Source organism: Salmo salar, chromosome ssa12 (genome assembly GCF_905237065.1).
Source record: "Salmo salar chromosome ssa12, Ssal_v3.1, whole genome shotgun sequence".
Taxonomy (NCBI): domain Eukaryota; kingdom Metazoa; phylum Chordata; class Actinopteri; order Salmoniformes; family Salmonidae; genus Salmo; species Salmo salar.
Window position 1 is genome coordinate 26,065,454 of NC_059453.1, and position 18,674 is coordinate 26,084,127.

Sequence of the window (18,674 nt, forward strand, 5' to 3'; positions counted from 1 at the left end):
CACACAATTACTGTTGCTGTTTATGCATTCCAAAAATGGTCCATAGTGAATCGCAGTCTGGGTCAGGTGGGCATGATTTGAAAGCTTGTTCTGTTGCAAACATGACTAGCTAAGTTAATATATACGATCTTACAGTGTTAGGCTTTCACAAGGTAATTCAGAGAACCAGATCGTGATTTTGGTACGCATAGAAAGGAGTCATGAGTGCATTCAGGTGCGTGTGCTGCAGTAAATTATCTTCAGAATAAACAAACGGGCTCATTCTGTTCAGAACAACCAGGGTATGACGCTATGTCATCTTGTAACTGTACATCAAACATAGTGATCATAAACGCTGACGCTGATATATGCCATGAGTTTTATGATATCGAGATGTGAAGTGCACATTTGGACTCATGGGTGTTGGGCTTGCTTGTGTGACATCAAAGTGGTATTTATTATAATAATCCTCAACGTCTCATCTTTCAAAGTACATAGAGTCCTCTTAACTTACAGCATTTCCCTCACTAAGAGAACAAAAAAATAGCAAATGTTGCCCAAGTACCGGGAGAGATGGGGGCAACTTCTTGCCGCTCGCTGTGCTCAAATTCAGAACGGCTGTCAGTCCAAACCCATACAGTGCTGTGAAGCATTAGTGCCCAATTTGCCGTTTTTAATCTGTATACGGGTACAGGTACGAGTGTAAAGGGCTACCAACTACTGTTATTCAACATGTTATGGTTGAATGTGGTTAAATGTTTGTATTACCAATTATGTGAAAGTACTCTTTCTTTTGTGTAGCTAATATTAACCTTCATTTATATTTCCTTCCTTCCTTCCTTCAATCCATCCCTCTCTAGGTCCAGTCTATTGAGTCGAAGCTAGACTCCCTGTTGGACATCTACCGGCATGTGCTACGTAAAGGCTCCTCCTCTGCCCTTACCCTCTCCTCCTTGCCCCTGTTTGAGCTGGAGCAGACCTCAGACTACCAGAGCTCTATCCTCTTCAAGGACCACTCCACCTGCTCTACCCAGGTCAGCAGCACCGGAGGTGGACCAGGGATAGAGGGCCAAAGGGGGTGCGTGACCCGCTCCTCCACCAACGCCTCAAACCTGTCCCGGGGACTTCACCTTATCCTGGCGCCGTCCACCGAGCTCAGCCTCAACCTTAACACTGGCACCACCTCGCCTTCTACCAGTGGGCCCCCGCCCTCCTCATTCAGTCCGTCGCCCCTTCCTCAACACCACCAACATCATCATCATCATACCCTCCCGGAAAGTGGGGAACCAGTCCATAGAGGAAGTTCTTCTCACTCACCTCCTATTCTTACTCCTAATTGTGTATCTGGAGGTGGGGGGTTTCCTACTCTGGCCAGACCCCCACCGCCTCCTCCCCAGCCCAGCCGGACGGTGGGTCACTCCAGGCCCGAGAGGGAGAGGGAGGTAGAGGTGGGTGACTTCTGTGGAAGCCCGGAGGAGAGGGAGGATGATGATGTGTTAGGCCCAGAACAAGGCCTCAGAATCGGGAGGCTGGGGCAGCCAAGAGGGGGGTCTAGTGGGAACAGCAATGGCCGGCCCTGCAATGCCAAAGCAGAGGGCTCCTGGAGGAGACACACGAGCCTGGAGATGGAGCCCCTGGTACCCCTCTCTTCTGCTCTGGGAGGAGGAGGCCGCTGCTCCTCCAGCTCCAACCCCAGCCAGGTGGACCGAATCCTGGGCAAGTCCATGTCCGTCCAAAACCTGGGGCCGGGGGGGTCAACCACCTCCAGGGCCCTGGATAGCCACCACCATCCTAGCCTCAGCCTCTCCTCCCCCAGCCCCTGCAGCAGCGACTCCCCTACAGGCTCCCACAGTAGTCAGGACCCTGGGGGAGGGGGCGGCAGGGATGGCTGGGGGGAGGAGGACCTCTTTATCAGCGACAGGGACGTGGACGCCCTCCCTCTCCCCCCTGAGGCTCAAGGTGGAGCTTTTGGCTTTGACTTCCTGTCCCAGGGGACAGCCGACGCAACCTCTTACTCATCAGAGCTACTGAGGACAGACCCGGGGCTTGGGGCGGGGTTAAGTGCTCTGGCAGGTTTCAATAGGAGCCTGGCGAGAGGGAGCGGGAACATGTCATCGCCCCCCTCAGTCGGGAGCACCGAGTCCCTGAGCATGCCGCATGTACGGCTAAAATAAGACACACCCCCGTGTCGTATGGACCAATCAAAAACCTCACCTTACAGAGAAGCTCTTTATTCTATTTTGGGAGGGTTGAGGGAGAACAGGGAGGGACTATAATGGTTATTTCTGTTTATTTTTTATGTTGATTCATTTGATAAAAAGCATAGTATTTTTCATACATGTCGACGATACATGAACATATCATTGCATGAATTATTCTTTTTTTAAAGTACGGTTGAAGAAATCGAAACAAAGAAAATAAAGAAGGTATAATAAAGAGAGAGGTGTATAAAAAAGAGACTTTGAGTAAGAGGTTGTGTATATATATATATATATATATATATATATATATATATATAAAGAAACAAGCAAAACTTGATCCTGAAAGACAATGGATTGATCTATGATCTCGAAACTGCATGAGCACTGCATGTTTTCAGTCCAAATGTCATGGTATTTACAACTTACCCATAAGTCTTGATTCATTAACACAGGAAGTTGTTGATGCCTATAGGCCTTATGGCAAAACCCTTCTAGAAAACTTTTCCTTAATTTTAATACACATAATCATGTACAGTAAAAGTTCAAGTGTGGGGCATCCTAACTTATAAGACTATAGCTTATGGGGCAAGTTAAATGCTTACATGAACCCAATATCATACTGTTATCCAAAGCTTCTGAGGCAGCCATCTTGAAATGAATGTTGCCTCAACACGACCAAGTTTTTCACCCACATCAGTTCCCTATAATAGTTTCTCATTTGAGAGACTATTGTGGACATACAATGGCACAAAACACCCCTCATTGTAATAATAGACTTGCCAAGTCCAGGTCAATACTAGTTTGAGGTAAATTAAATTCTGCCAACAGGTCAAACACACAAATACACACACACTCCGGTAGTTTACATACTGTGTAACCATTGTACACAAGCTGCTACACATAGTCCCTGGAAAGGAATAACTGCTAAAACAGGAGACGAATAGCTGCTAAAACCATAGAAATACTAGAATACGGTCCACCCATCATGACACCTTTGAATGGGGATTCCCGTTCTAGTAGTTATATTTCTATGCCTAAAACACAGTTCAATTGCGCACCCCGAGGTGTTTTCTACCCGACGACCAAGGTATCCACATTATGAATGTGATTTCTTGAGATACCTGTATATCTTCTCATTCAATTTTTATTATTTTTTTGTTACTTATAACACAAGAGAGCAAAACACGATGAAGGGAGAAAATGTGCAAAACTATATTATCTGATTATGTGACCCTCTTTTAATTAAATGAAGATACTTGCAATCTTACAGTACACGGTTTCAGTCGAAATCACACTCACCGGCTGTAGTTCTTTTAATACATTATAGTTTTGAATGCTTAAACTGAAGTTGACATGCTGTAGAATGTATATAATGTTATGTTAATAATCTGTAAGTGATATTTTGCACACCCTGGCAAGCAGTGTGAGTGACATCATGGCTAATGCTAACAACAATTAGCCCTTTTGACTTAAAGGGATATGTCACTCAAATCACAAAATTACATTGTTTTTCTTACCCTTCAAGCAGTCTTTGGACAAGGAGAGACAGCAATGACGGACAGCTATTTCTTTACATGGTACTAAAATAAAAATGTAATTTTGTTATTTGGGTGGACTATCCCTTTAAATGTTACAGATTCAGTACAAGGTCATGTTCAATAGGGCACAATGTAGCAAAACATTTTGAAACGGAATGCAAAGATGACTCATTGGACACGCTCAGCCTCAGGTAGTAGGCTACTTCATCGGTTTCAAAACGTTTTGTAACATTTTGTGCCTACTGAACAGGATCCTGGTAAGGATTATTGGATGTTTCACCAAGTGGGTTGTTTCAAAGGAGAGAAACCCATTCTAAACAACATGAAATACAGTTTGAAATTGCACACTAAATCCAAAGCTCCAGTACACATACCATTGGAAACAGAAACATTAGCAGAAACATTTATGGTCGATTAAATCCTTATTGAAGGCTTTACCAGAATATGTGAAGTATATAAAACTTGCAGTACATAACATGGTGCCTTTCTTAGCAATATACTGTCCATTTCAACATGTATATTTGCACCCAACGTGTGGGTTGTTGGCCTTTTGTGCTGAAATGGTCTCACATACTTGATTTTTGTTTCGTCCCTTGTAAAAAATGAATATCTGATTTGGGCATTATTTATCCACAGATAGACCATGTATTACCAAAGGAAAACTGGCCTTTAGAAATGTCATCATTGTGTCTCATACGATCATTATCCTAATTTATTTAAATGATGTGCACATACCTATACCATAGTAATAATTTCAGTTAGCTCCATCAAGCCTGTAATGTCATGAAAAATGCTAAAGAAACTTCTATTCTCCTACATCAATAAAAAAAAGGAAATTTAAGTGTGTTTGTGACATATTTTCAGACATGTTCTGTTAGCCTATGACCATTGTGGTGTATGTTCTGTTTTGTAGCTGCGTGTTGACATCTATTTATTACCTTGAAAATGATTTTTACATTTTTCAACTGTCAACCCATATTTAAATGACTGCGGAAAAATGACGCACATGTTGTAAGTTTGAACACTTTTTAATGTCTTTGATATAGATCAAGCTCACAGGCTGCATACAATAAGGTGTAGAGGGAACAGTATCGACAAAGTTTGAACAGTGCAAGGGAGCTTTTAAGCCAAGCAAGGCGCTATAATATGTTAGTATCTGATATATTTTTTAAAGTGCATTGGGAACATGCAAGCAGCCATAGGTAAACACAACACCATTTCAACATTTATTTAACTTAAAAATGTTTGTACATTTTACTAACATTAACTAGCAGCTAGTTTAATGCAAACCAACACTATCAATACAAGTTTTGACGTTTAACTGAGTACAATAGCACACATCTAGAGGAGTTATTTAAATTGTCTTCTACTAACCACAAACAGTCAAACAAGCAGTCCAAAACATATATATAAAACAGAACACTTCCTTAATGAATATACCATGTCATTTCTTTCCTCCGTCTGCTCTTGCGATGCATCGTGAGCATGGACCAGACTTTGACTATGGTGTGTAGCAGGGGGGTGATGTTTTTACGGTGGCGGATGCTAACGTCGCGAGCCCAACACAACGTTCATTTGACCTTCTGGGCCTTCTGGGCCGACTTGGTGACCTTGCCCGTGGACGGAGCCTTCTTCTCCACCGCCTTGATCACGCCCACCGCCACCGTCTGACGCATGTCACGCACCGCAAAGCGCCCTGGGAGGATGGAGAGAATGATCGAATGCGAGTCATACTTCTAATGACTTTATTATAAACGTATTTCAGTCTATTACAGGCTTTATAGCACATGATACAATGCTATAGTTGATTTGTGATCAACTGTAGCACTTTGAAAATACTAAATGTAACATGTGATTAGTTCTAGACAAGAAGCACCAAGACTGATGAAGGATGGAGATAACTTGTTATCTGATGAACAGAGCAGGTTCTGTAATATCTATATGACAATAAAGATGTACAGTACATGTCATCTGTCCCCCCAATAGGGATCTGGGTTGAGGGCAGACACACACACACACACACCACCTACCAAGTGGTGGGTACTCAGAGAAGCTCTCCACACACATGGGCTTCCCGGGGACCATGTCAACGATGGCTGCGTCGCCAGACTTCAGGGCCTTGGGGTTGTCCTCCAGCTTCTTGCCTGAGCGCCGGTCAATCTTCTCCTTCAGTTCAGCGAACTTACAGGCGATGTGGGCCGTGTGGCAGTCCAGCACGGGGGCGTAGCCAGCACTGATCTGACCTGGGTGGTTCAGGATGATGACCTGGGGGAGGAGGGAGGAGACACAAAACACTTTAAACGGGGTAGTAAGTGATGTGTGAATTGGACAAAAACAGGAATCAGAACACAGCATGTTAATTGGTGTCTCGTAAGGACTCGTTTCAGTCCAGACACACAGTGTTCTCCACAGCTAACTCTCCTATCCAGACCTGGGCAGTGAAGTTGGCCGCTTCCATCGGCGGGTCGTTCTTACTGTCACCAGCCACGTTCCCTCGCCGTATGTCTTTTACCGACACGTTCTTGACGTTAAAGCCCACGTTGTCTCCGGGCATGGCCTCGGTCAGCGCCTCGTGGTGCATCTCCACTGACTTGACCTCCGTGGTCACATTGACGGGGGCAAAAGTCACCACCATGCCTGGCTTGATCACTCCCGTCTCCACCCGCCCCACCGGGACCGTACCAATACCTGGGAGAGAGGGAGGTGAGAGGCATGAAATGTTTGAGGCAATCTTTCAAGTCTCTCTGAGGCCAGGATTGAATCTGATCGCACTTGTAGAAATTGTAGCATTTAATGGCAATGTTACCGCCTTCGTAGAGATCGCATTCAAGGTAAACGCTGCAGATGTCAGCTTAATTGTAAATTCCAGTTAAATGTCAAGTGTGCTAGATCGCGGATCGAACGCAGCTCGGATTGAATCCCAGCCTGAGTGCAAGGTATAACATCAAAATAAAATGTATGTAAGAACTGAAAAACAACTCAAAACTCCTTGGCTTTCATTGCTGCACAATAGCCAAATTGACTAAATTGAAATGGAATTAACCCCCAAGCATAGCACCAGTGGCGGGGAGGCCCCACAAGCTCCTCCACCTCCCAGGGCCTCACCTCCTATCTTGTAGACGTCCTGTAGGGGCAGGCGGAGGGGTTTGTCTGTGGGGCGGGAGGGTGGCTGGATGGCGTCCAGGGCCTCCAGCAGGGTGGTTCCAGAGGCGTTGCCGTCCTTACGGGTGATCTTCCACCCTTTGAACCATGTCATCTACAGGGAACAGACCAAATATCAGGAACAAGCATAACTTAAGCATTATGGCCTACATAAGAAATATGTATTAAAACACCTTGTAAAACTAACCAATTACAGTTATACTAATTGGGCAGTGTAATTCAGTGGAGGTGTGCACGACTGCATCTGCAACTCTATTGTGTAATAAGGTTGCGTCCTAAGAACATAAAGTGTCCTCCTGCCTTGGAAAAAGATAAGGATAAGTATAAAAAGAAGAATACTAACGTTAGGGCTAGCCTCCAGCATATTGTCCCCATTCCAGCCAGAGATGGGAACGAAGGCCACCGTATCCGGGTTGTAACCAATCTTCTTAATATAGGTGCTGACTTCCTTCACAATCTCCTCATAGCGTTTCTGGCTGTAGTTGGGCTCGGTGGAGTCCATCTTGTTGACCGATACGATCAGCTGCTTGACCCCTAGGGTGTAGGCCAGAAGGGCGTGCTCGCGGGTTTGCCCATTCTTGGAGATGCCCGCCTCAAACTCGCCCACTCCCGCCGCCACGATGAGCACAGCACAGTCCGCCTGTGGCAGGGAGCAACCATGACGTTTCATTTTGTATGCATTTGAAAGCAATTTGAAAGCAGAAAGTGTTACATGAAAAAATAAGCAATTTCTTATTCTTATTTCTTGTTTTAGTAAATGTAATTTTAAAATATGGTGCCGTTTATGGATTCCCAAAATAACCGTTTGATTTTCAGAGTAGCCAATGTAAACCTGGTCAAAGTTTTTTTTTTCTAAAAGTATAGAAGACATGTTTAATATGTTTCATGCTCTTCCTTCTTCCAGTTTTGGGGCCCATAAGTACCAAATAAGGCCCTTGGCTAAACTTTTAGTCAGGGTCCATGTTTAGTGACAGCTGGATATGGTAGTGTCTGCAGCCCATACCTGAGAGGTGCCAGTGATCATGTTCTTGATGAAGTCCCTGTGTCCCGGGGCGTCGATGATGGTGACGTAGTACCTGCTGGTCTCAAACTTCCACAGGGAGATGTCGATGGTGATGCCTCGCTCCCTCTCTGCCTTCAGCTTGTCCAGCACCCAGGCATACTTGAATGAGCCCTTCCCCATCTAAAGACAGACCAAAGGGAGACCAAATCAATGTCAAAAGTCTGTGCAGTTTGACATTTGTCTTAGTTATGCTGGAACAAAATCGAGAGAGAGATATCGAGAGCTAAATAAGTCAATAGTAAGTTCAATGGTATGGATTCAAAGTGGAATCATACCATATCCCTGAAATACCGGGCTTGGTATAAAGTTTGACAATAGTCTCTAACATATCGATCATGTATAACAACAGGATAGACCTTAAATACATTCCCAGCACAGAGAATGGTTTTGTTAAGTTACTTGTGTCTGGTCACCTCCATACCTCAGCGGCCTCCTTCTCAAACTTCTCAATGGTCCTCTTGTCAATGCCCCCACACTTGTAGATGAGGTGGCCTGTGGTGGTGGACTTGCCTGAGTCCACATGGCCGATCACCACGATGTTGATGTGAAGCTTCTCCTTGCCCATAGCTGTTCACTCAGGAAGACACTGGAGTAGATTGTGGCAAGAGGGGTCAACCAAGCTAGCCAAGTTATTAGGAATTACAATGTCATTAACCGAGCAAAATGTATTACATTTTAGGAGGTATTAAGGAGACAAATATTTGTGAAATTGATTAATACTAGTGACTAAATCCAGTATCCCTTTGCAATGCTTTGTTTAGTTGATAAGTCTGCTACGCAATGAAGAAAGCTCACAACAGTCGGTAGATTATTGCATCACACAAACACTGCTTCTCCCTCACACATCATTTCAGTCATCGAGAACCATTCACACCCCATAAGATCTCTCTATTCCCTTCCCTGACAATGTGTAAAGTTTCACTGAGTGGCTTGCCACCATTTTGAGAGTGAGGTCATCAGAATGAAAGAACAGGTGAAAGAAAAGCAGCTATTTCTCAACAACATAGCTGTTATTTTCCTTCCTGGTTCTCAAAGCCTACCCCACCATGTTCATGATGACACTGGAGACTGGTGGTTGGGTGCAAACAGTATTTGGGACGTTTAATATTTCAAGAGGCAGTCAGAGAAACAATGGCCAGTCAATCAATCAATATACACCCAGGGTACATTCCAAATGGCACCCTATTCCATATTTAGTGCACTTGGCTCTATACAGGGAATAGTACACTATAGCCTATAGGGAATAAGGTGCCATTTGCGACGACTCCCAATTTGACCTAGGTAACCCCTCCATCCTCATATACTCCCCTAAACACCTGCTACAATTGACACTGAAATAAAGTTGTTTTTTTACATAACATGGCTATTAACAAGATATCAAAGAAAGAGCATGTAAACACATAAGGAACATTTATATTATGTAGTTACAAAAACTTGACAAAATAATGGTATTGTGGCCATCATATAACATGTTTATAAGCTCCTACGAAGCAATGAAAGAGATTACGGGACAGCAATAGGTAGGCTATTAAAGACTACTGCCTTAGTTTTGCGAATATTGACGCCACTATCATGCATCTTGCTGGCTTGGTAACTATTTCGCGTTATCCAAGCACATAGGCTACAGCGCCGGTTCATACCGATACCCGAGGCATTACACTGCGCCATGTTACCTTCGAGAGCAACCCCTCATTGTTTTGCTAATAGTGTCAGACGCGTTGTTATTGTAATTTCCACATGGAGACTGTGTGCAATTTATACAAACCGACTGCCTTGCATAACACTACTACATCCAGCGTTAGACCTACCTCGTCAGACCATTTCACAGCACACGTTTAAAAATGCAGACCACGGTTGGTTAATACTTTAGCTTGTTGTTAGCTAAAATGGTATCATACCTGGGTTTGTATAGATGCGCTCGCAAAAATTCGGCCAGTGATCGTGTAGCAAAAGATGCTGTCTGGTTTATTATTAGGGACCCAGTAGTGGGTGCTGCCGCGATTGGCTTCACACACGTCATTAGTTTACCCCCCTTAGAGAGAAATTCGTGTTTTTCGCCACCAGGTGGTGGTGGTGATGCACCATAACAATCAGAGAATCAATGTGTAACATTGTAACAATTTGAACATGAGACATGATTGTATACATTTACACACAAACACAACAACAGAACACACATACAAGCACACTCAAACAGACATACTGTACATACCAGCAGAGGAGACAAATAGTAGAGAACTGTCACCCACAATCACACTACTCTAAAGGCACTTGTTTAACTTGAAATACGGCATCACCCAGGCTGTTGCAGAAGGTGCAAACCGATTTGGAGACCAGACCTAAAACATATGACCAAAGTTGGAAAGCTTCTGATGTTAAACCTCCCATTAGTACTTAAAAAAAAAAAAAACATCATGACCAATAGAAGTAGCTTGGTATATTTGGGTAAAATGTACATTGTACACAACAATAGTAAATAAATCAAGAGTTGTACTACTGTATACATTTTCCGAAATGTTTGATCATCTTAATAAAAAAAAGCACTTTCAAAGAGAAATAAAATAAAAATTGAAAAGCAAAAAGCAAAAAGACTGTGCTACCAAGAGACTGTACCAGTGTTAAAAAGAAAACATCGCATCATCCTTCTCCCTCAGAGACGCTATAACGTAACCTCACTCCACCAAACTGCTAGCTTTTCGCTACCGTAGTTGGCTAAGACGTTGTCAAGAGGCCGGTCATGTGTGTTTGAGGCTATACATTCTATAGTGTACATACTGATGTGCAAAACATGCTGTAAGGCTTCTGCAAAGGTTAAATGAGTTGATACTGTAGCAAGACCAGAGGAACGGAGTTAGCAACAGTGTGTGTGTCACTTCAGCCTCACTATCTGTTTCTAGGTAAATACTCTTTGGTCTTCTGTTCAAGTGTGGGCAGCCAGGATACTTTAAGCAACTTTAAAAATGGTCAAACGTCAGTGAACCAGTCCAGTTGTTTCAAAGCACGTCAAGTGCTTACTGTTGAGCAAGTGTGTCGAGACTTGTCAGCCAGTCGTTTCGTATCTTCACTCCATAGTGTTCCCCATTAAGTAACTTCACTCCAGATTTGGGAAAAGGTCGAGCCAAGAACCACCTCCAGCGAGCAAGGCCACTCTCAATCGTTTATTCTGGAAAGAAGAATAACATTAACAAATGGACTAATGATTACGTTGCACTAATGTAGGCCTACAAATTATGACTACGTAGATAAAAAAAACCCGATTGGTAACATTTCTCAAAAAAGCTAAAGCAAGAGGGCAGCATATCTAGAGTCTATCTAGAGAATATCTTTCAAGTTCTAGAAATGAATAAAAATCTCCTGTCCCACATTTTGCACTGTTTCTATGGTAACATTAACAAGTAACTTTTCTGAGCTTTGATGGCATCAGTACTTACTCTAGAGTCTGTAGATTGTAGTGTGGGTCATCCCTGATGCCGGAGAGAATCCGCAGTCCATCTTCTCCCGTGTCGTTTCCCATCAGGCCTAGTTCTGTGATTTTGGAGCAGCTGGACTTCAGGGCTAACGCTAGGGAGGAGCAGCCCTCAGACTGGGGGGGGGAGACGACGACATTCACTTCACCATACTCAACAATGCATTATAAATGCATTTTTTTGTGAATATGCTTATAAGTATTAACACTGTTAACATGTTACTTACAACAGTCTCTCCAGTTTACAGGTTGTTGAGGTCAGTCCCATGCAGAGTGTTTTTACACCGCTGTCTCCCAGGTCGTTTCCAGATAGATCCAGCTCTTTCAGGTTGGTGAGATTGGAGCGGAGAGCTTCGACCAGCGCTGGACAGCATAGCTCTGTCATCTTACAGTCACTCAGTCTAGGTGTGTGTGTGTGTGTGTGTGTGGTGGGGGGGTTCAACAAATACGCACAACATTAGTCTGTCATTTGATTTGAGTATACTGTCCCTCTAAATCACACATGATGTGCCTGTTGATGCCATTTCAATATAAAAATATCTATCAACTAAACTAATCAATGGTGACCAGTGAGGCCTTTTACAATTGTACAGTTTAATGGCAGTACTCACCGTAGGGTCTCCAGTGAAAAGCGTATAGTTTTGAGGAACAGGAAAAACGCGACAACATCTGAGTGGCCCAGGTGGTTCCTGCTGATATCCAGCTGTTTGAGGAAGGTGGGGCTGAAACTGAACCCTCCAGCCAGCCAACGACATCCTCCAGATGTGAAGCCACAGCTCGCCAGACTGGAGAGAAGGGCAACACTCGTCATTGTCAATTCAATTCAATTATTCATTCATCAATTATTTTATTCTTCAATATGTATGTGTGGTATCCAAGGAGTTTGGAATAAGATAAGACAGCAAAAATACACATTTCCTAAACAAAATTGGACAAGTTTGAATGTACTGTTCAGCTCATATGGCAGGCAAAGCAAACTGGCAGCCAGCGGGCCAAATTCGGCCCATGAGTGATTTATTTTTGAATTGCCAAAATTGTCTAACTTGTTTTCATAGAGGTGTACATGGGATTGCGCACAACTCTCTGTGAGCTAGCTAGCTTACTTGAGTTTCTCCAGTTGACAGGCGGGCAGCCCGAAGGCGTTGCAGAGCATCTTGACCCCCTTGTCCTTCAGGTTGTTGTTGCTCAGGTTGAGCTCCCTCAGACTGGGGATGTTCACCAGACATCCAAACATGTTCTCACAGCATTTCTCAGTGAGCTGACAACAGTACAACCTGGTGGTGGAGGGAAAATGTATGGTACATTTACTACAGTGAACATTCCACTTTAGAATTAGTGAGGTGGAATGTGTGAGTGTACTACAATACTCCAGACAGTACTCACTCCAGTTTGTATATCTGGGTCTCCCAGGTCGTTCATGCTGACGTCCAGCTCTCGCAGGTGTCTGGGGTTGTCTATCAGCAACACCGCCAGAGCGCGACTCAGCTCCAGGCCCAGCTTGCAGTTTGAGAGCCTAACGAAGATTACAAAAAAATTGAAGACAACAACTATTTCCTTACAGAAGGGAATTTCATTTTCATCAAGCCACAATATTAACACGAAGGAAAATTTAATTAAATGATATTACAAGTGGAGGTAAAGCAAGCCTACAAAAAATCAGAACACAACAGGTTCCATGGACATTTACTCAATACTCACTTCAGGATCTGCAGTTCGCACTTAACAACCTTTAGTCCGTCAACGAGATGAAACACCCCCGATTCTTCCGGGTTCGTTGCCGCTCAGATCCAACTCTCGAAGGTGAGACGGGTTGGATTTGAGAGCTTTGGCCAGAGCTGCAAAGCCATACTGTTTGACCCTGCAGCCGGACAGTTTCAGTCTCTCCAGTCGGCAATGTGGCTTGGCCAAGCCAGCCGCCAACAGCTGTACTCCTGAGTCCTTCAGCGTGTTGAAACTCAGGTCCAGAGTTTTCAGATTGGACACCTTTGAGGTGAGCGCCGAGGCCAGACATTCACAGGATTTCTCAGTCAGGTTGTGATACGACAGCCTGGTGGGAAGGAGGGTTTATGGAATCAAGAAGCACATTAGAAGTCATACTAGTAGCCACTTGAACCACCAAAACTGTAAGACGAGCCCAACAATCTTGAATTACATAATTTTGATGACAATTATCTTGTGCATTACCGACATGTCATATAGATATGTAATAGCTGGTATTGTTAAATGACCAAGTACTTACGTGGCGGTCTGGGAAGCTTTGATCACTGGCAGCATCCTCAGAAGTTCCTTGTCTCCTCTGTTCTCTACTTCCAACCCAAGCACGTCTATCGACCCAGACTCTGATGCCACTAACAGAGCGGCCAGATCGGACCAATGTGCAGGTGGATACTTGGCATCTGGGGGGATTGCCGTCTTGAGAAAGCGCACACTATCGTTGTCTAGAGAGTAGTCTTTCAGTTCCCTCAGGCAGTTCAGCAAGTTGAGGGTCCTCGGTGAAGCAGGATTCTCCAAGACCTTCTTCTTAATGTACACTAACATTTCCGGTAGGGCAGTAGACGTGGTGAAGCCAGCCTCTGAGAACATCTGGTTAAAGTTCTGAGCAATGCCGAGGAGGAAGCGAAGGAAGAGGTCCATATGTCCGGTCTTGCTCCGCAAAGTCATGTCCACCGCGCTCTTGAGTTGGGTGGCATCTCTAAAAAACCAGAGAGTTCTCTCAATCTGGGTTTTCCGGTTGACAGCCTGGTTTTTGTCTTGGTCGCCAACAGATTGAAGAAACCGCAATGCAGCAAAGAACACCTGAATGGTAGTATGCCCAAAGTAGTAGATCTTCTTTTGGTGCAGCCCAATATCCTCCCTAAAGACGGGTATGTTCACTTTTGCGTACACAGCTGCCACTTGGACATCAATGTTGCACTCTCTTAGGTCTTCCTCGTAGAAAACCGTGTTGCCTTTCACCAACTGCTTAAAGGCTAGTTTCCCCAATTCATCAACTATCTTTACATTGTGGTTCCCCATTTGCAACAGGATAAGTGGGTCGTTAAATAATGGAGTTAGTGCGACAGGTTCGCATGTTTTGTCGGGTACATATGTCTGTTTTTCGAGTATTGACGCTGAGATTGAACAGATAAAAGGTCTCTGGCACAAGTTGTACAGGCCCTTCGAGTTCTTCAAGTAGGTGATAACTGCTTTGGCCTGGTCCGTGTCATTGATTGCTCTCCTGAAGAACTCTTCTTTCTGGGAGTCGGTGAAGCCTTCGATTTCTGACACTCTGTCAATGTTCTGAAGAGGGATGCGACTGACTGCCGCAGGTCTGGATGTAATCCATATGTGAGCGGCGGAGGGAAGAAGATTACCGTTAATTAGGTTTGTAAGCAGTGTCGGCACGGAGGAGGCCTCTGTGACATTGGTCACTATCGGGCTGTTCTTGAAGTCAAGAAGACGTCGGAATTCATCCAGCCCGTCAAAGAAGAACCCAACTCTGCAATTTTCCAAGTTGCAAATTCCTGGTTCTTTCAATTCTGGGAAAAACTCGTAAAGAAGTTCAATCAGACTCAGTCTCTCCTTCAGCAAATTCAGCTCCCGGAAAGGAAGGGGAAATATTAGTTGGTCTTCCTGGTTTCCTTTTCCCTCTGCCCAGTTAAGAATCATCATCCGCACCTGGCTAGTTTTGCCAATACCAGAGACGCCCTTTGTCAGAGCTGTTCTGATAGGCTCATCGACTTCTGAGTTTAAGAATGAACATGTTCCTTGATGTCTTCTCCTGTAGCCTGACTCAGATAGAATATACTCATGTTGGCTCTCCTTGCTACTTTTACCAGCTTGATAGTGGAGATCGCAATGTATATAAAATGGATGCTCAGTTTCCCCTCCTGGCGGACTTTGGTACTTTTTCTTCAGGATGGCTTTTTGCTTATTGCAGAGTTTTCCCACATGGGAGGCAGAAACTTTCCTGTCAAATTGGCAAATAAAAGTATATCTTATTTTCTACGTGCAATATAAAATACTAACGCTTCAATGAACATGCCCTACTGTGTATTCAAAATGACATTCATTTTCAATAGACTCATTCTGAGCTGGTCCTCTGTTCTTACTGTGTGGTGAATGTGATTATCTTACCTTTGTTCAGTCAATCGGTTTTTCCCCCAGGGCAAAACATTGCCCTGGATTCAGAGGAGGTGGATCTGTTACTACCGACGTTTGTGTCCCTCCAATTTCTCGAGAGACAGAATCTGTGTAGAATGCAGTAAGACAGGCTAGCTAGTCCCACATTTGATGACAGCTGCAGGGAGGTCACACTACCAAACAACCATTGACTTGTAATACACAGAATATTGTGATTAGCAATATTGGTACACTATATCAGTGATGTACTGCCAATACTCCCTAAATTGCACTGCCTCTCATATGGGAAATTATTCATTAACATGTTAAGCCACAAATTATTCTAGCTAAGATTTCCACCTCAGCTTCTCATTGGTAACCTATGTATGTGTTCGTGTTAACATTACACTCCTTGTACTCCGTGACATATGCCAAACAGTTTGGCATGACAAGCAGTGGCATGATGGCACAAACAGACTGGCACCCTGGCAAGCTCATCATTTGTGCTTTCAAACCTTGAATTTGAAGAATATTACCTTGTGAAATGAAGTGCCTTGGCTTGTGCGAGCCGAACGTCTCCAGGCTGTCCCAACTCCTATTTATGTAGCGCGGGGCAGCTTGGACAGGACGCTAGTCTATCGCAGGGCCTCACCCCCAATCTATCTCCTTAATGCTGAGTGCCAAGCAGAGATGCATCAAGTCCCATTTTTACAGTCTTTGGTATGACTCGGCTAGGGATTGAACTCACAACCGTCCAATCTCAGGGTGGACACTAGTTTGGAGACTGATCAAATAATGTGCAAACTTTAGGGATGGTATCATGATCTATGTGGCCTGTGTAGCTAACTAGCTGGTATAGCTAAATAGCTGACAAAATACCGAATCTGCTTTAGCTTAACTCCAGGTCCTATTGGGAATCAGTCTGGGCTAGAGGACTAAACTCAACTACATAGGTAAAAGCTACAGTAAATGGCTACGTTAATGTACAGGCTAGCATTCATCACATTCCACTTTTCTTTGCTGTAAATTACAAACAACCACCGAACTAATGCAATTCCATAGTTATATACTTACATGCTTGCTTTTCTCCGTCTTATTCAATTTTACCAATTCGTCTCGATAAATTCATGTTTTTCAGATAGCGCAAAGGGGGAGAAATACAGAAACAGCCATCGCCTTCTTCTTCTACTTCTATGATATCATAGCGGTCGTTTTAAAACAATCGTTTTAGCGCATGCCGCCACCTACTGTGCTGCAATGTACGATAAATCATGATCTGCCCAATTCTGTACTACCATGAATATCAAATTCCAAATTCCCTAACGTCTACTGATCCCACATCTCTGAGCATCTAGCCTCTCTCTGTGCCTGGCATCCACCAAATGCTGCACTATGTTCTCCCCCACAATTACAGCACTTCATCTTCACATTGCTTCCACATTCACTGTAATCATGTGCCCCTGCACACTTGGCACATCTTTTCTTTCCTTTACACTGAGCAGCTACATGTCCCATTCTTCGGCATTTAAAACACTGCAGTGCATATGGGACAAATTCTCTAACAGTGAAACTAAGGAATCCTATCTCTACTTTTCCCGGCAAGACTTTCTCAAACCTCAACATCCCTGACAAGCTTTCACTTCTTTGACCCTCTTTCCTACTGATCAACTTTTTGGCCCCAATCACTCTGCCTCCCTTCACATTTTCTTTAATATCATCTGTGGACATAGACATCCCCTCAATCTAGCATATGCACCAGGGACATGGCTTTTAATCTTCTTCCATTAAGATTTTCCATTTTCTAAATCTTCTCTTGCTGAGCCTGGCTACTACCACACAATATTAACAACATACTATTTCCAATTAACCGAGCTAATTTCACTTCACCTACCTCTTTCTCTGCGGTATTAGTTAGTCGAATAGGACGCACAGTAAGTGAGGCCCTGTGATCTCATCAAACACTATGACCACTTTCCACATCACTACGCTTGCGTCCTACCTTGGGCCTCTTTATGCTTTCTTTACTAGACGCTCCACTGCTTTCTGTATCATGATCTCTCTTCTTCCTATGTCGTTCCACTACCGACCATTCCGGTCCTTGACCCTCCCGCTCCATACCATCAGAACTGGCACGCATATTGTTCGCATTCCAGCACAGCTTTTGCATCACCAACTTTTTCTCAATTTCCTCCATTTCGTCAGCACTACTCGACGAAATGTCCCATTCCCCGTACTATGGATCAACTCTACACGCTTCACCAATCAAGGAACCTCGTGAAAACAACGTCCACAACTCAACTTCTCACGGGATAGCGCTGCCCTTCCATCCGCCAAGCAGCCGAAGCCTCTCCAGGTTGCATTGCCCAGTTCCGAAGCCAGAGACGCTCCGTCAAAAAAAAGACCCCAAACTTCCCCCTCAAGGATTTGATTGGTCAGAGTGTGGTTTCTGTGCACCTATCTGTTGGAATGTAGTCAGACATTCTTACCGGAGTTTACCTGAGTTTTTGGTAAGACTATGTAGGCTTATAGGTCGTATGATGGTCATGGAAAATAAATATTTGTTGAACAATTAAAATCTATCAATTCAATTAAAACACTGTTATTCAAATAATTGCAGTCAGTGTACTGATGATGTGATTTTAGGTAGGCATTCTAAAAGCTTAGCCTAGGTAGCCTATACCAGAGGCGTCACCGCAGGACAAAGAGTGGGGTGGTGGGAAAAAAACACCCGGGGCCCATAGTTCTTCCTGATTGCGAACCTAACCAGGTAAAATTCTGGAACGTCTGACGTGATGAATCTAAAAAGGTTTAATATGGGCTATGATGGGACCTGAGTTTTTCTAATCAGGTCACATATTGTTTTTTTGTTCTATTCCTGGAAAAACTCCTGGACTTGGGGGGATGAAACCCCTGTCAAAGTCCAGCAAATGTGTACTTCATATGAATTATATTTTAAATAAGGACGGGGGGGGGGTTCCTATACACAGAGAAAGCAACTTGATGGATAATAAAACGCATAGGACTGAGCTTGCTTCCTTGCTTCCTATGCACCCTATAGTTCTGCCCAATGCAACTGCAGGCCTTATAAAAAAATGTACTGTCTGTCAGCTATTGATTAATTCAAGTTAATCATTTTGGTTTGAAAAGTCTTTGTGGCACAAGAA

At 43.9% G+C, this 18,674-nt stretch overlaps 2 protein-coding genes across 9 annotated transcripts in view; one reads left to right on the plus strand and one right to left on the minus strand.

The window, feature by feature from the left end:
• LOC106564707 (potassium voltage-gated channel subfamily KQT member 5-like) overlaps positions 1–4,559 on the plus strand; it is a 131,693-nt gene extending 127,134 nt beyond the window's left edge. For all 4 annotated transcript variants that reach the window (XM_014130980.2, XM_014130985.2, XM_014130982.2 and 1 more), the window contains one exon: positions 840–4,559. In XM_014130980.2, coding sequence (XP_013986455.2) covers positions 840–2,153 — 1,314 coding nt within the window. In that variant the 3' untranslated portion in view covers positions 2,154–4,559. The remainder of the gene's footprint in view (positions 1–839) is intronic.
• A 171-nt stretch (positions 4,560–4,730) lies between these two features.
• Positions 4,731–17,892, minus strand: ef1a1 (Elongation factor 1-alpha 1). Of its 5 annotated transcripts, XM_045690464.1 has the most exons (14): positions 13,649–13,707; positions 12,793–12,922; positions 12,513–12,683; positions 12,021–12,194; positions 11,637–11,810; positions 11,375–11,526; positions 9,842–11,106; positions 8,365–8,529; positions 7,884–8,063; positions 7,224–7,520; positions 6,824–6,974; positions 6,150–6,406; positions 5,749–5,983; positions 4,731–5,414 (listed from the first exon to the last, which is right to left on the minus strand). In XM_045690464.1, the coding sequence occupies exons 8-14, from the start codon at positions 8,506–8,508 to the stop codon at positions 5,290–5,292; spliced, it is 1,389 nt and encodes a 462-aa protein (XP_045546420.1). In that variant the 5' UTR covers positions 8,509–8,529; positions 9,842–11,106; positions 11,375–11,526; positions 11,637–11,810; positions 12,021–12,194; positions 12,513–12,683; positions 12,793–12,922; positions 13,649–13,707; the 3' UTR covers positions 4,731–5,289.
• Positions 17,893–18,674: the final 782 nt, after the last annotated feature.

What these genes read in the sequence shown, in the direction of transcription:
- ef1a1 (XM_045690464.1), bottom strand. Translation starts at nt 8,508, where the DNA reads ATGGGCAAGGAGAAGCTTCACATCAACATCGTGGTGATCGGCCATGTG. An exon ending in TTGAGAAGGAGGCCGCTGAG is followed by an intron (nt 8,064 to 8,364) that starts GTATGGAGGTGA and finishes GTCTGTCTTTAG; the next exon opens with ATGGGGAAGGGCTCATTCAA. An exon ending in TGCTGGAGGCTAGCCCTAAC is followed by an intron (nt 6,975 to 7,223) that starts GTTAGTATTCTT and finishes TGTTCCCTGTAG; the next exon opens with ATGACATGGTTCAAAGGGTG.